The sequence below is a fragment of the Myotis brandtii genome, unplaced genomic scaffold (assembly GCF_000412655.1).
Source record: "Myotis brandtii unplaced genomic scaffold, ASM41265v1 scaffold325, whole genome shotgun sequence".
NCBI lineage: Eukaryota > Metazoa > Chordata > Mammalia > Chiroptera > Vespertilionidae > Myotis > Myotis brandtii.
Genome location: NW_005362486.1, coordinates 1,886,218 through 1,902,863, shown reverse-complemented (window position 1 = coordinate 1,902,863; position 16,646 = coordinate 1,886,218). Strand labels below are relative to the sequence as shown.

The 16,646-nt window shown below is 40.0% G+C and overlaps 1 protein-coding gene across 2 annotated transcripts in view; it reads right to left on the bottom strand.

Annotated features, from left to right (window-relative positions):
• The window catches only part of CDON (cell adhesion associated, oncogene regulated), an 84,273-nt gene that overhangs the window by 33,959 nt on the left and 33,668 nt on the right, over positions 1–16,646 (bottom strand). For both annotated transcript variants that reach the window (XM_005870887.2, XM_014543414.1), the window contains exons 2-8: positions 12,597–12,732; positions 10,826–11,098; positions 9,220–9,366; positions 8,226–8,369; positions 7,309–7,596; positions 5,815–6,084; positions 2,112–2,465 (exon numbers count right to left, since the gene is read on the bottom strand). In XM_005870887.2, coding sequence (XP_005870949.1) covers positions 2,112–2,465; positions 5,815–6,084; positions 7,309–7,596; positions 8,226–8,369; positions 9,220–9,366; positions 10,826–11,098; positions 12,597–12,672 — 1,552 coding nt within the window. In that variant the 5' untranslated portion in view covers positions 12,673–12,732. The remainder of the gene's footprint in view (positions 1–2,111; positions 2,466–5,814; positions 6,085–7,308; positions 7,597–8,225; positions 8,370–9,219; positions 9,367–10,825; positions 11,099–12,596; positions 12,733–16,646) is intronic.

Below are 16,646 nucleotides of genomic sequence, written 5' to 3'. Positions count from 1 at the left end.
AAAAAAACTATTCACCTGGGAAAGAAAACACCAATGGCAACTCACCCACTGTGAGGACAGCTTCCGACTGCGTGGAGCCATGTTCATTCGTGGCTTCGCAGGTGTACTTCCCAGCGTGCTCCTGAGCGACGGCCTGGATGTACAGTGAGCTGGAGCCACCTCGGGACATGACGAAGTAGACAGGCTCTGCGTCAAAGCCCCCAGGTCTTAGCAAGTGCGACTTTCGGGATTTCGATTTAAGGACTTGAGACGGGTGGCTGGTTATCAATCCATGCCTGTCATACCAGCGCATGACCGGAACTGGCACTCCGGTGGCATTACAGGACAGAGTCACAAAGTCTCCAGCTGCCACCTTTGTACTTGCTGGGGCTGTAATTATTACTGGCTTGAGTCCACTGTCTGTTAAAAAAGTCATTCACATACAAAAAATTAAGAACATTATAGTATCACAGTGCAAAATAATTCCATCCTATTGTGTAAAAGTTCTCAATGTCGTGAGCAGATGGCAGTCAGAAACATCTCTTTTATACATGTTTCTAAACAGTGTTTTACATGCAGAACAGTGTGAAGAACACGATCATTCACTGAAATAGTGTTTGCAATGTCATACACAAGTAGTGTCAGGATAGTAATGATTGGAACAAAGACAATTCCCTTGTTAGTTCTCTTCTCAACCTGCACCAAGTAAAGCATCAATAGAAAGTAGGATTTTTCATAGTTGTCGGGTCCCACACATTTCCTACACAGATTTCCTGTCCTTCAGAAAGAAAGGAATGGATATAATCTGCAGAGAGCTTTCTCATAGGTATCCTGTACACAAGACCACTAAAAATATAGACCGTGTGAAGCCAAAACCTCAGACTTTAACATGAAAAAGGTGTAAAGTGGTAAAAAACTATTCCTTCATGAAAATAGTCAATTTCTGGTGGCTCAGTTGGTTAGAGCGTTGTCCCAATACACCAAGGTTGTGGGTTCCATCTCCGGTCAGAGTCACATACAAGCAACCATTGAATGCTCGCTCACTCTCCCCCTTCCTCTCTCTCTCTCTCAAATCAATAAATGAAATTTAAAAAATTTAAATACCTATTGATGTAAGGTTTGAATTTGAATTTAGTCAAATTTGAATTTATTTTAATAATATAGATATTCTATTACCAGTACTTCAAAAACTAGATGCTAAGTCACCACCAAAAAAAAAAAAATCAGTAAAATATACAGAATTAATATTATACACCCCATTAGAAAAAGAACGAGTAAGATGGGGGAACACACAGGCAGGCATCGTTTGAGAGTACCAGGACTGCACTTGCTTTATGAAAGCCAACCCATCAGACGGTGGGTGCTGTTCTGATCAAGGGCTCACCTTAAGAATGTCTGCAACGGCACTTTCAGTAGCTTAGAAAACCAGAAGCATTCATCACGAAAAGAGGTCTGTGGGGTCTAGAATGAGTCTCCCCACGATGTGCCTCAGTGGTATGCAGACTGTTTTGAGCTAAAGGCAACGGTAGCTGCAGGCTTTAGAGAAACCTCTGCCCCTGCCTCACTACCTGGAAGAATTTTATCAGAGGCCTTGCCCAGGAGGGATGAGCAGAGACAACCTCTTCTGTTTGGACAATCAGGGCAGGACAATCTTCTGTTTATTAAAGGTCTGCTCTTCTTATCACCTGCCGTGTCCTATGTACCTATGTCCCCTTTCTATCTCGGAACCTCTCCTACATGTGGGGTCTCTGGCTCTCTCATGTATGTGGGGTTCCCATACACATGTATGTATTAAATTTGGTTCTTTTCTCTTGCTAATCTGTCTCCTGTCTATTTGATGATTAGACCAGCCTTGAGGATAGAGAGAGGTTTGTTCCTCCCCCACAGGTCATATCTGGAGCTTCCATATGACAACTACAAGCTTAGCAAACACATCAGAAATGGAGACCAAAGTTCAGCCAGTTCATGTTAAGGCCAAATACCAAAAACTACCATTCTACATATCACTGTCATCAGAGAAAAATCTATCTTTAGAGATTGCTGGATTCATTAAACTACCACTTTAAAGTACTTTATCTCCTATTATCAAAAAAACTATTCACCTGGGAAAGAAAACACCAATGGCAACTCACCCACTGTGAGGACAGCTTCCGACTGCGTGGAGCCATGTTCATTCGTGGCTTCGCAGGTGTACTTCCCAGCGTGCTCCTGAGCGACGGCCTGGATGTACAGTGAGCTGGAGCCACCTCGGGACATGACGAAGTAGACAGGCTCTGCGTCAAAGCCCCCAGGTCTTAGCAAGTGCGACTTTCGGGATTTCGATTTAAGGACTTGAGACGGGTGGCTGGTTATCAATCCATGCTTGTCATACCAGCGCATGACCGGAACTGGCACTCCGGTGGCATTACAGGACAAAGTCACAAAGTCTCCAGCTGCCACCTTTGTACTTGCTGGGGCTGTAATTATTACTGGCTTGAGTCCACTGTCTGTTAAAAAAGTCATTCACATACAAAAAATTAAGAACATTATAGTATCACAGTGCAAAATAATTCCATCCTATTGTGTAAAAGTTCTCAATGTCGTGAGCAGATGGCAGTCAGAAACATCTCTTTTATACATGTTTCTAAACAGTGTTTTACATGCAGAACAGTGTGAAGAACACGATCATTCACTGAAATAGTGTTTGCAATGTCATACACAAGTAGTGTCAGGATAGTAATGATTGGAACAAAGACAATTCCCTTGTTAGTTCTCTTCTCAACCTGCACCAAGTAAAGCATCAATAAAAAGTAGGATTTTTCATAGTTGTCGGGTCCCACACATTTCCTACACAGATTTCCTGTCCTTCAGAAAGAAAGGAATGTATATAATCTGCAGAGAGCTTTCTAATAGGTATCCTGTACACACATGACCACTAAAAATATAGACCTGTGAAGCCAAAATGTCAGACTTTAACAAAAAAAAGGTGTAAAGTGGTAAAAAACTATTCCTTCATGAAAATAGTCAATTTCTGGTGGTGGGAGATAGGATTAGGCAATCAATAATAATAAAAGTGTAATATGCTAATTAGACCGGACATCCTTCCAGACAACCTTCAGGACGAAGCCAGGGCTGTGAGGGAAGCCCGGGTCCCGGGTGCCAGAGGGAAGCCGGTGCTGGCAGCCGGAGGAAGGAAGGCCTACTCTTGCACAAATTTCCTGTATCGGGCTTCTAGTCTGATTATAAAAAGCCTGTGAACCCTGACCAGGTGGCTCAGTTGGTTGGAGCATCCTCCCATACACCAAAAGGTTGCAGGTTCTATCCCTAGTCAGGGAAGTGTGGGAGGCAACTGCTTAATGTTTCTTTCTCACATCAATCTTTCTCTTTCTCTCTTACTCTCTCCCTTCTTCTCTCTAAAAAAAATCAATCAAAACATATCCTGGGATGAGGATTTTAAAAACAAAAGCTTGCGAGAAAACTCTGTTCTGAGTACAAGTTGATAAACATACTTTCTACCATATCATGAACATTTTTGTTTCTAAAAGTGGCACCAACTCTTCGCTTTTGGTCCCCAGTATTCTCAGGACTATTTTTTTTCTTTTTTAAAATATATTTTTATTGATTTCAGAGAGGAAGGAAGAGAGAGATAGAAACATCAATGATGAGAGAGAATCATTGATCAGCTGCCTCCTGCACAACCCCACTAGGGATCGAGCCAGCAACCCGGGCATGTGCCCTTGGACAGAATTGAACCCGGACCCTTTAGTCTGCAGGCCAACACTCTATCCACTGAGCCAAATCAGTTAGGGCCTTGGGACTATTTTTAAGCATGCCTACAATGGAATACTGATGACAAATGACATTTTCTCCAGCATATCTTTCTCTTTCTCTAGTCCAACTTCCTGCATTTGAGAAGCCAATCAACATTTGCCATTATCAGATCTCTGACTTTGGTACTATCGGATCTCTGAATCTCTTATGTGTTAAATGCTATATCTCACTAGTCATAACCTGCATTTCCCTGAGCACTAACGACGCTGAACATCTTTTCACGTGTTTATGTGTCACATATTTTTCCTTAGTGAAATGTCTTTTGTCCATTCTTCTATTGGATCATTTATCTTTTATGCAATGGTTCCGAGTTCTCTGCATATACCACATACTGTTCTTTTGTTAGTTACTATGTTACTAGTATCTTCTCCCAGCTTCTTTTCATTTTTCATGGTATCTTTTAATAACTAGGATATTTTAATTTCAATAGTCATCAATCTTTTTAAAAATTAGCCTGAAATATCTTGTTAAAAAGTTTTACTGAGATCATATAGATATTCTTCTCTGATTTCTTCAAAAACTTTGCCATTTTGCCTTTCTGCTAGTGTATAGATCTTTAACCCATGGGGAATTTCTTTGGATACAAGATGAGTTAGAGAGTTACTTTCTTCTTTTTCTCCACTTGGACAGACAATTATTTCACATCAAAACTTGACCTGGAGATACTCCCCCTGGTGCTCTGCAAAGCCACCTAAGTCAAGTCCTTAGTGCAAGTGTCTTTTTTGAAGATCTCTGCCTCGTTCCAAGAGTCTATTTTCTGTTCCCTGCATCAATACAACTGTCTTGATTACCCCAGATTTTTGAATATGTTCTAAAATCTGGTGAGGCAAGGTCCCCACATTTTTTTCTTTTTTAAGAATGCCTCATCTATTCTTGGGCCTTTGATCATCCATATAAATTTTAGGATCGGCTTGTCAAAGTCCTCAAAATATTCTGATAGGATTTTAATTGAAATTGCAAGAATCTACAGAAAGACCTTGGAAAGATCTGTTGAAAAATATTTTTTAAAAAATTGTTAATGAGCTGGTTAAATAAGGCTGCTTCATGGACATGCCTATCTGCAACTAGGAAGGACCAGGGAACATGGAGCAGTTCTGTGACGGTGACAGGATCATTCCCTTTAGTTAAATTTCAACCATAACAAAAGCTTGTCTGAAAAGTAGAATTTCCTATAATTAATCACATGAGTAAACACTACCTTTGTGAATGTCAAGTCTCCCAGTAGACTGCATAAATCCAATCCCATTATCCGCGACACACTGATACAGGCCAGAGTCTTCCATGGTAACACCACTGATTTTCAATCCATTTTCTGCAGTTAGATGTCGTGGGGAAGGATGAATGGGCTGTGCATTATGAAACCAGGTACGGTTGGGGGCTCCCCCTGGTGCTCTGCAAAGCCACCTAAGTCAAGTCCTTAGTGCAAGTGTCTTTTTTGAAGATCTCTGCCTCGTTCCAAGAGTCTATTTTTCTGTTCCTGCATCAATACAACTGTCTTGATTACCCCAGATTTTTGAATATGTTCTAAAATCTGGTGAGGCAAGGACCCCACATTTTTTTCTTTTTTAAGAATGCCTCATCTATTCTTGGGCCTTTGATCATCCATATAAATTTTAGGATCAGCTTGTCAAAGTCCTCAAAATATTCTGATGGAATTTTAATTGAAATAGCAAGAATCTACAGAAAGACCTTGGAAAGATCTGTTGAAAAATATTTTTTAAAAAATTGTTAATGAGCTGGTTAAATAAGGCTGCTTCATGGACATGCCTATCTGCAACTAGGAAGGACCAGGGAACATGGTTCTGTGACGGTGACGGGATCATTCCCTTTAGTTAAATTTCAACCATAACCAAAGCTTGTCTGAAAAGTAGAATTGCATGCCTATCTGCAACTAGGAAGGACCAGGGAACATGGAGCAGTTCTGTGACGGTGACAGGATCATTCCCTTTAGTTAAATTTCAACCATAACAAAAGCTTGTCTGAAAAGTAGAATTTCCTATAATTAATCACATGAGTAAACACTACCTTTGTGAATGTCAAGTCTCCCAGTAGACTGCATAAATCCAATCCCATTATCCGCGACACACTGATACAGGCCAGAGTCTTCCATGGTAACACCACTGATTTTCAATCCATTTTCTGCAGTTAGATGTCGTGGGGAAGGATGAATGGGCTGTGCATTATGAAACCAGGTACGGTTGGGGGATGGGTTCCCACGAACCTCACAGGTAAATTGCACTGTGGCCCCCAGAGACACAGTCTGATCCTGCAGTCCTTTAGAAATGGAAGCATGTTCTGAAAACAAAACATAAATTATCACACGAGTCGGATAAAATCTTCCCTACCAATAACTAGTTAAAACCAAACTGGATTGTTTATCCACATTCTCCCATCTGCTGTGGTCAAGAAAAAAATTAGAAATGTATTTTAACTTTCCTTTCATAGGGTAAACCATATGTTACTAATATGTTATAATCTCTTTTTATAGCTCTCTCCACCCACTTAACTCCCTCAACACACACACATACACATAGAGTTTCTAATTTGGGGCTTCTCTTAGCATTAGTTTCAGGTGATTTGTTTGAAATAAAGTAATAGTTTCCCTAGATTTTAAACAAGAGCCAAAACAGAAAAACTCTTATTCAGAAGTTAAATTATTTTTATAGCCAATTCTTAGGTGTATACTGGCCAAAAAACTTCCTTTAATATCCATCAAGTGAGTTTTTACCTAAACAAAGTAAATCATGCACTGACATTTGTAATATATGCCCAAATTAAATGATTAGGCATATTAATCTAGTCCTAACGATCATTAAACCTTAAAGCCCATTCGCCATACACGTACATTAATTCCAGTGTAACCTACGTCAGGCCACTGTTGCAATTACACTCGCACAGATTTACAAAAACTGTATTAAGTATGAAACCATTTACCATCTATTTTTTCTGGTTTTCATGAAAACCTGCTTTGATAAAGGAAAACCTTTCTGCTACTACACATGACAGGGAGACAGGTAGCTGAGAGAAAGGAACAGCTTTGAGATAAAGAGTAGATACAGAAATGTAGGTGAAACTAATGCTAATTCTATGAGCCAGATACAGTGAAAGCATTCCAAAAGGGAAAATAAATGAAATAGATTCCTTTTTGAGATGATATTTTCCAGTCAGTTCTCTGCCTTAGTTACTATTACTGGATAGTACACCTGATAGTAGCCCAGAATATTCCATCCTGCTGAATTTGTCTCCTTCCTCCGTGTCATTAAGAAAAACAAGCTCTGTGCTATGTAACAGGGCTGGGATGAGGTTCCTAAGAACGTCCAGGTGAAATGTCCTGCGACACCCAGAAATACTCCCTAATTCAGGAGTCCATTAGGAAAATGAAGCTCGTTCTGTCTACTGGTGTAGGTTTCCTGATAGTCCTCATTTCATTCATAGTTCATAAACAGATCTTCCATTCAAACATCAGTTAGATCAGGAAAACAGCTTGACTTGAAAAAAGTTCACTAAGTAGCATCTTACCAAGTACATTAACCATGTAAGTCACGTGCTTGACGTCTCCAGACTTGCTTCCCACCATACAGGAATAGTTTCCAGCATCCACTGGGTCAATGCTATCTGTGGCAAGATGAGAATACAACCTCCTCCAATTGCTTCCCGCCACCGCGTCCTGACCGTCCTTCAGCCAGTGCACTTGAGGAGTTGGGACCCCACTCACCACACACTCCAGGGTTATAGGACTATGAGAGAGCACAGATAATGCCTGTGAAAGGCGGGGGTGAAGAATGTGAAAATCATCTGAAGAAGAGCCTGGAAAAAAGAGAAAACAAAAAATTATCACGTCCCGTCTCTTCCTTAGCAGTTCTGTGAGCTTTCCCACCTTCCCATCTATTCTTCTTCACACTACAAGGTCCTATCTGGTAGCTAAATCATTTGTAGCTGAGAATTAAAATGAAGAGAGTTTGTGATCCTTTCGGGCTACTTCTGAATTAGCAGTTTAGAAATGAAGGACAGGAACCACTACTTCACTAAGCTTTGGCTGTTGGTGCTACCTCAACTGAAACACCTTATTGTAAAAATTAGGCATGAAAGCTAAAAATCAGGTGGGAAACAGGACATATACCTATTTTTCATAATTCACAGCCACAAACTTGATCACCACTAATATCAAGTTATATTTTCTCTATAATTCATTTTTATTTGAGCAAAGGGCAAAGTTCTCTACATGTATTGCACTCTGTCATCTTAATCAAAATTCTCCTCCAATAATCATTAAAACATGTCCAATACTATTCTATTATACATTTATGTATTTAACTTTTTAAAAGATTTCCTTATGGTAAACAAACACGATCTGAAAGAAAAATGAACTCCCATTTCCCAATGAGGAATGCTCCCAAGGACTCTTCCTCGTTACCAATATTCTCCCAAATACTTACGACTCACAAGGAGCTTTTGGCCAATGGGTTCAACTTTTAATTCATGTGTGACAGGATTAAAAGCTGCACATTTATATGATCCCTTGTCCTCTAAGGATACGTTCAAAATCTGAAGATTTCCTGATGGAAGGATTAAGTAATTCTCTGAGGAAGGAAAGGAATGCAGTTAGGCCTCTCTCTTTACAAAGGATACCAATGAAAACGAATCAATTTTGATAGTTCTGCTTTAAATTTAGACAGAAGACTAGCAGCAAATACACAATTGAGGAGAATTCATGAATGAAGGAAAGGAAAAGTCAAGGCAAAAAAGAAAAGGTCAGGAGTACTAGAGTAACAAAATCAAGCCCATTGGAAACACCGGACAACAGATCACTGGTTGGGAACACAGGCAGGAGAAGCAGTTAGACAAAGACTCAGTGACCAGCTACACCGCCACCCTGGGCAAACCTGCACCTGTAGCACTGATCACCAGTATCCAGTCATGTCTATTCATTCCTTATTTTTCTCAACGAACATGTATTGAGTGCCTATTTCCTGCCAACGATGGCCCAGGCACAAGTGACAGAGCAATGAAGAAAGAGAACAAAGGTCCGAACTCATGCAGCTGACAGTCCAGTGCTGGGAGTGGAGGCGGCAGATAACCAACCAGCAAACAAAAACATGTACAACACAAGGCTCTGGGGGAAATGAAGCTGAATAGAGAGGACAGAGCAGCAGGGCATATAACTTGAGAAAGGGCCCAGAGGGCGGTCTTCTCAGAGGAAGGTCTGTCTGGGCAGAGACCTGAAGGAGTGGAGAGGGTGAGCACAGGGAGTGCAGACTGTAATCATTTCTGTCAGGTAACCATTTCTTCTAGTCTCCTCCCTTGACTTCTGAGAACACGTATGCAACGCATTTTTTGTACCCACAATCCCCAGCACGCAGAGCTTAATAGCAGGTTCTTTAATGAACATTTGACCTCTGGGTGCCATTGGCTTTTCATGAAAACTCTCACCTGTCGAGTGCCTCAGCCACTTCCCGCGGATTTTGTAGCGCACCTCGGCTTTGGGGTTGCTATCTGGTACCTTGCAGCCAATGAAACCAGCACTTTTTTCTTCTGCTGTAATAACATGCTTTGTGGATGAGTCAAAATCACCAAGAACTAAAATAAATAAATACACAGAATAAATAAATGTAAATGTGAACTCTCTTTCCCAAAGGAAACTTAAAAACTAAAAACAGCATCTTCAGCATGGCTGATGGTGGCAGCTAACCCCAGGTCACAGGGTAGCAAGCTCTTTTTACCCCACAGAGCAGTTGGGGAAGAGGTGCATGGTTGAGGCTGGAGCTAAGCCATGGCACCCTTTCCTGAAGACATTGAGAAAAGCAAACCGCTCTTAAAACATCAGGGAGAATTATAAAGCATAACTGTTCCCATTTTGTCAAGGTAGACCCTTCTCAATCCAGTCCCTCATCAAAAACTGACTTCCCCCTGCCCAGCCAGCATAGCTCACTGATTGAGCATCGATCCCTGGTCAGGACACATACCCGGGGTTGAGGGCTCGATCCCCAGTAGGGGGCGTGCAGGAGGCAGCCCATCAATGATTCTCTCTCATCACTGATGTGTTTTGTTTTTTTTCTCTCTCTCTCCCTTTCCCTTTCTCTCTGAAATCAATAAAAATATATTAAAAAGAAAACAAAACTGACTTTCCCTGTGCATCACTATTCTGTTTGCAGCTACTCATACTCAATGAAATGGTTTATGAGGAACCTAGGACGTGGAAAAACAACGCTGCATGTCATGTGGATTATCTGCATATGCCGGCTGGGTCTCAGGCCCTCTCTGTATAAGTTACCACTGACGCAGCCTGCAGGGAAGCCTGTTACCTCCAGTGCTGAGCGCAGTCGGCAGCCTGCCACTCGCCCGCTCTCCAGTTGTGTGTCCTGGAGCGATCCACGGGTCACAGCTCTACACAAACATTTGCTCTTCTCAGTTATGACAAACTCACTACTCCTGGGGAATCCACATTTGCTCTGTAAATAGGGGTGCCCTTGCAGAGACGGTTTCCCTTGCTGGAAGCCATCACCGTTTGAAAGGCAGATGGCTCAAACTTACTAAGGAAACTGCGAAGTCCAGATTTTCCCTAAGTTCAACACTCAACATTCCTTTCTTTACAGTCAGTTATTATTTTCCTGTTTCTTTAGCCTGGTTTCAATTAAATAAATTAAAATCACTCAGTGATCAGGCAAAAATAAAACAATTAGATGTGAAAGAAAGATAAAGAATTGCATAAAATAACTGAGTGTCAAAGTAGACAATAGGTTTTTTGTTGTTGCTCATATTAAGGACTTTTAAATATCAAGAAATTCAGAATTCACTTTAGAAAACTGTCCTATCTATGTAAAAATCCACTTCCATACCCTTGTTACAGATGAAGACAACTAGGCTAGGCTCACAGAGGTGCATTTCCCCCACGTTAAACACAGCAAGCGTCAAGGCAGGAATGAGAACTCATGTGTGCCCTCCTCCAAAACCCATGCTCTTCCCACAACCCCAAAGTGTAACCACTGACAGTAATTTCAGGAAAACCCATATTAAACAGGGACAAAATCAAACTCACCTGCAATGGATACTGTCGCAGGGCCGCTCACAACTGCACCGACGCTATTGTTGGCAATGCATTGGTAGTAACCCGAAAGGGAGGGGTTGAGAGAAAGAATAGTCAAAGTGCCCTGATGAATCTTGATCTGCTCCAAGTTTCTGTCCAATCTTTTCCCATTATGCAACCACGTGATATGAGCGGTCACAGGTTTAGCAGAGCAATGCAGAACTACAGGTCCACCAGGTTTCTGGGCAGCAGACAGTGGCTCAGAAATAAAATAAGGTGCCAGGTCTACAAAGGAACATTCCCCGTGTGCAAAGGAAGGGGAGAATGAGAAAGAAAGTACATTAAAGACATTTCCTCTCAGTCCACCTTGCTTTATCTATATATGTTATGGTTCTTAATGCTTGTAAACATTTTAGGAAGTCTTAAAAGCCCATTTTTGGAAGAAGTAAAGGCAACATGTTAACCTACAACTTAACAATCAGGGTACAATAGATAAGAATCCTTAAGCTATAAATGAGAAATGGCAAGTTGCTCATTTAAGGAAGTAGCTTTTAAGAAATGAAAGTTGATTGTCTGAAAAAGTGGCGATGACTTTCAAACTAAAAAGAAATCTCTACTATGTGACCAACAGGGTTTGACTTTTAAGAGCAAGTTATTTTATAACTAATGCTACAGTACTTCTTACCACTTCCCTTCAATATAAAATAATGTTCAACTTTTAAGAAAGCACAAGTAGAAAGTTAGGAAACTACAATGGACTACAAAGTCTATCCTTTTTTTTTGGATAGAAGGCTCAATAGGGCATCAACCTTACTATTTTTATTTGGTATTTGGAATAGTTTCATTTGTTATGTCTATTCTCCCAGAACTTGGGGGGAGAGAGGGTGTTCACATACTTAAGTATCAAAACAGAGCTCTCTCTTCTACCCCCCCAACCCCCCAAAAAAGAGGGCAGAGGGCAGGAATGCTAGTACTCTGGCAGAATAAAATGCTTTAAAAAAACACACCAATATGTTATTGAATCTATTCTTACAGGATATTTGATCAGAAATGAAGATTAAGTGCCTCTCTACTAAATCTGAGGCTGTTGTTTAGCAAAAAAAAAAAAGGTAATAAAATCATTAATTCAATTTTCCCTTACTAAATCTAATATAGTTGTACAGTGTATTTAACAGAGGAAAAGAAATATTATTTAATGAGTAAACATCAATGTATATCATAATACATCTTTACACAAATCTAAAGTAAAAAGAAATGCCTGTGGGCCATTGTTAGGCTCAGGCTTGCTATACACACTTAACAACAAACACATTTAAGCTTTTCAGTAACCCACAGAGTTAGGTAACAAATTAGACAAGGTCATGAGAGCTGGGTTTTTATCCAAATTCTCTTACTCCAAATTGAATACTATTACATGCTGATACTAAAATTTCTTTTTGGTGGTATGTAGTCAGCATTTTATTCCTGTTGTAATTTCCAAATTCAGAAATTTGAAACATATCCTTTTACTGAAAAAGGCACAATTGCAAAATATTTATTTTTAAGGCACTGAAAGGCATAAATTACAAGGACAATGATGGGAAGGCCTGCTAATGCCCAGGAAGCACTACTAAAAGATTCTTAAAATGCGAAGTTAATCAAAGTTTTAAAATTTGGTCAAACAAATTTTACAAATGTCTTTAGAATCCATCACCACCAGCAAAATACTGAAGTCGAGGTTGTTGTTTTAAGATTAAGAAAAGGAGACGCTTCGGTTAAAACACTACGGTTCTTCTATTCTTACCTGAACTCACAGAGGAGCACAGAAAGGGAAGAGTGACATACAGCAGTGTCTGTAAGGGTCCAGGATCCGGATGCATAGCGCCAGGTTATGGACGCGGCAGGACAGGTTTCCAGAGCAAAATCCAGGCCTTGGCTCACTGAAACACATTCAAAGAAAAGAAAATCTAAACCACAAAAAGAGCTGGCCTCATTGATCCAAGTCGTCAATAGAGTTGTGAGCATGATTCATATCTTCCCAACTGACAAGCTAATCCCTGGGTTCTAAATTACAGTTAGAAGGTTTGCTCATTCTTCCAAAGTATTGGGAATACCTCTTATTATGCAGAATCCATCATTCCAAATGAACACATTCACCGCCTGTAGTGAGTTTGTTTTATGTCTCACACGCATCTACAACTCAACACAATCAAAATGCATGCCTCCTCTACTGTCCTTAAAAGCAGAAATAACAGAACCAACAAAATAGCAAACATTGATATAGTGCTTAGTATGTGTCAGACATCATTTCAGTGCTTTTTGCTACATTAACTTCATCTTCACAACCACCCTATGAGATTGGGACCAGTGGTTTTCTTCCCTTCTTTCACATGGGGACTCGGGCTCATGGATTGTTCAAATTGAACACCAAGTGCAGGCCTTGGGGACGCAGCTTACTTAGCAAATGTGCAGAACATGCAAAGACCACTGTGGTGAGAGTGGATGAGCCAGGTGAAGAGCACAGAGCGAAGCTGGTCTGGATCCCATCCAGCTTTGAAAGCCATGGGACGGATTTTGGAATTGAGTGCAAAAGGAGAAAGGGAGTAAGAAGAATAACCTGCTCGTTCTAAAAACAGTTCTGAGGACGTAATGAACAGCAATATACATTATATATATTATAGGAAAATACAGTAATAAATATAGTGTAAATAACTATATGCTTTCAGATGGGTACTAGACTTAATAGGGTAATCAGTTTGTAGGTGTATGTGTCTAATCACTATGCTGTATACCTAAAACTAATATGACATGTCAACTGTAATTAAAAAATTAATTTTAAAATGATTTTGGGATTTATTCCCAATGTGACGGCAAGCCCTTAGAGGACTTAGAGAAGGGGAATGATGGGCTCTCATTTAAACTTTAGAAAGATCACTGGCTGGTAGGGACGAGACTGAAGTGGGCAGACATGGAAGAGGGCGACCGAGTAATGTAATCACTCAGGAGAGAGGGAAGAACATGGTGGGTAGAACAGTGAGTCAGCTGTGGAGGTGGTGAAAAGTACGTGGATTCAGAACATATCCTAAGACAGAACCAACAGAATTTGCTGAAGGCCTGGATATAGAGTGTGAGATAAAGAGATGTGCCAAGAATAACTTAGTTGTGGTTTAACAGAATAAATAATAGCTCTCTGTTTACTGAAATGGAGAAGACCGGAGAGAGGGAGATGACAAAGAGGGGTACGGTCAACAGTGCTGTTGTAGCCCATTAGGCATCTCAGTACTACCGTCAATCGACAATCACATGTAGGAGTCTGGAGCTGTGGAGTGAGTCAGAGCTGGAAATGTAGATGTTAGACCTGTAAAACCCATGGCCCTGCAGGAGCTCTCTCAAAGGAAAATGAGAGAAGAGGTGACGAGGTAGGAGCCTTGGGACATTCCAACCGCTTAGACTGACAGGGGGAAAGAAAGGAGCAATGGGGATTGAAGAGAAGTCATCAGTGAACCTGGGAGAAATCGAGGAGAATATTATATCCAGGGGAAAAATGGGAAAAATAATTATTTTTAGAAGAGTCATTAACTCTCTCAATTACTCTGAGAAGTAGAGTAAGTGAGATACCACCAGAAAGGCTTCATGGAAATACTGGTGATACTGACAAGAGTGGTTTCAATAAAGAAGGAACTAAAGACTGATGGTGGGTTCACAACAGAATGGGAAGGGAGGAAACGAAGAAAGCAGGCACAGAAAACTCCGTAAGAGCTTTGCTATAAACGGGCAGCAGAATAACAGGGAGAACTGATGGAGATGAATGGCAGTCAAGGGAAGATTTGTTTTTGTGGGGGTCCTCTACTATACAGAGGGTACAGCAATTCAGTAAAGCTAAAAATGCCTACTTCTCTATGCCAGATACTCTAAAATCTACAAGTAGCAATTTCAACTTTATCCCAGTCACGGACTATCAGTTCATGGGCTGCCTTTCCAATTTTTTCTTGCCGACCTCTTTTTACAAACAGGAGAGGATATTTTGGTACCACTCATGGGAAGAAGGGGCCATCTGTGTGAAAACATTTTTGGTTTATTTGAATTCTCACTTGGTTCAAGGGTAAGAACTGACACACCGCTGCTCAGCAGTCAAGGCAAAGTAAACATTCAAATAACTTGTTAACAGAAGCCACTTTCCTGAGAGAATGAGGACAAGGAGGGGTGTTTTCTTCCTTTTGCCAAATCTTTCCTCAACTATTTATTTATTGAAAAGTAGTAAAAAAAATCCCTGAGTCAACTTTAACCCCAGCACATGATCTACTGAGTTTTACAGCTGTCCTTTAAAATTTCACAGCTCATTATTGCTGCCTAAATATTAGCACACAGGAATATCCTTTATTGACTCTATCTTTCTATTAGGTTACTCATAACATGCTATGTTTTTAATTAATTTTTTTATTTTTCAGTAACAGTTGATGTGTATTAGTTTCAGGTCTACAACATAGTAATTAGATATTATATAACTTACTAAGTGATCACCTTGATAAATCTAGTACCCATCTGACACCATCCATAGCTATCACAACATTATTGATTATATTCTCTATGCTGTACTTTTACATCCCCAGGACTATGCTGTAACTATCAATTTGTACTTCTTAATCCCTTCACCTTTTTCACCTATTCCCCCAGCCCTCTGCCATCTGGCAACTGTCAAAATGTTCTCTGTATCTCTGAATCTGTTTCTGTTCTGCTTGTTGGTTTATTTTGTTACATAGATTCCACATATAAGTAAAAATCATCTGTCATTTGTCTTTCTCTGTCTTACTTCACTCAGCATAATACCCTCTATGTCCATCCATGTTGCTGCAGAGGCAAGAGTTCATTCTTTTGTATGGCTGAGTCATATTCCACTATATAAACTCACCACTTATTTATCCATTCATCTCTTGATGGTCACTTAGGTTGCTTCTATATCTTGGCTACTGTAAATAATCCTACAATAAATATATGGTACATTTGTCTTTTCATTTTAGTGTTTTGGGTTTCTTCATATAAATACCCAGAAGTGAAATTACTGGGTCCTTCTTTATCTAGTGTTACAGCCTTTGTTTTAAAGTCGATTTTGTTTCGTATAAGTATTACTTCCCCAGCTTTTTTTTTTTCATTTCCATTTTTTGTGAAATATCTTTTTCCATCTCTTTACTTTCAGCTGTGTGTCTTTCGATCTGAAGTGAGTCTTTTGTAGACAACATATGTAAGGGTCTTGCTTTGTTATCTATTCAGTCGCCATGTGTCTTTTGAATGGAGCACTTAATCCATTTGCATTTAAAGTAATTGTTGATATGTATTTATTGCTATTTTATTATTCATATTTTTAATCTTTTTTTCTTCTTCTTAAAAAAGGACCTTTTAACATTTCTTGTAATGCTAGTTTTGTGGTGATGAACTCCTTTAGCTTTTCTTGTCTGAGAAGCTCTTTATCTGACCTTCAATTTTATTTTATTTTTTTTATTTTTTTATTTTTTATTTTTATTTTTTTACAAGACCCTCCATATATTGGTAACAAGAGCAGCATTTACTGTGGGCCTACTCTGTTGGGCCTGTTCTGAGTGCCTCCTGGGCATTATCTCACCAAATGCTCACTGCTATGTGAGGCTGTCACTGGGGGAGTCTCCACCACCGCCTCCACCTCATATTTCTACGTGAAGGGACTTCAGCTAGAGGACATTCCTGTCCTCTCTCCACTGTTGTTTCCCCCACCCCAGGACACCTGTATTTTATGTTGTGCTCTGTAGTAGCTTTTTTTTTTTTAATTAAATCTTTATTGTTCAGATTATTACATTAGTTACTCTTTTTTCCCACCATAACT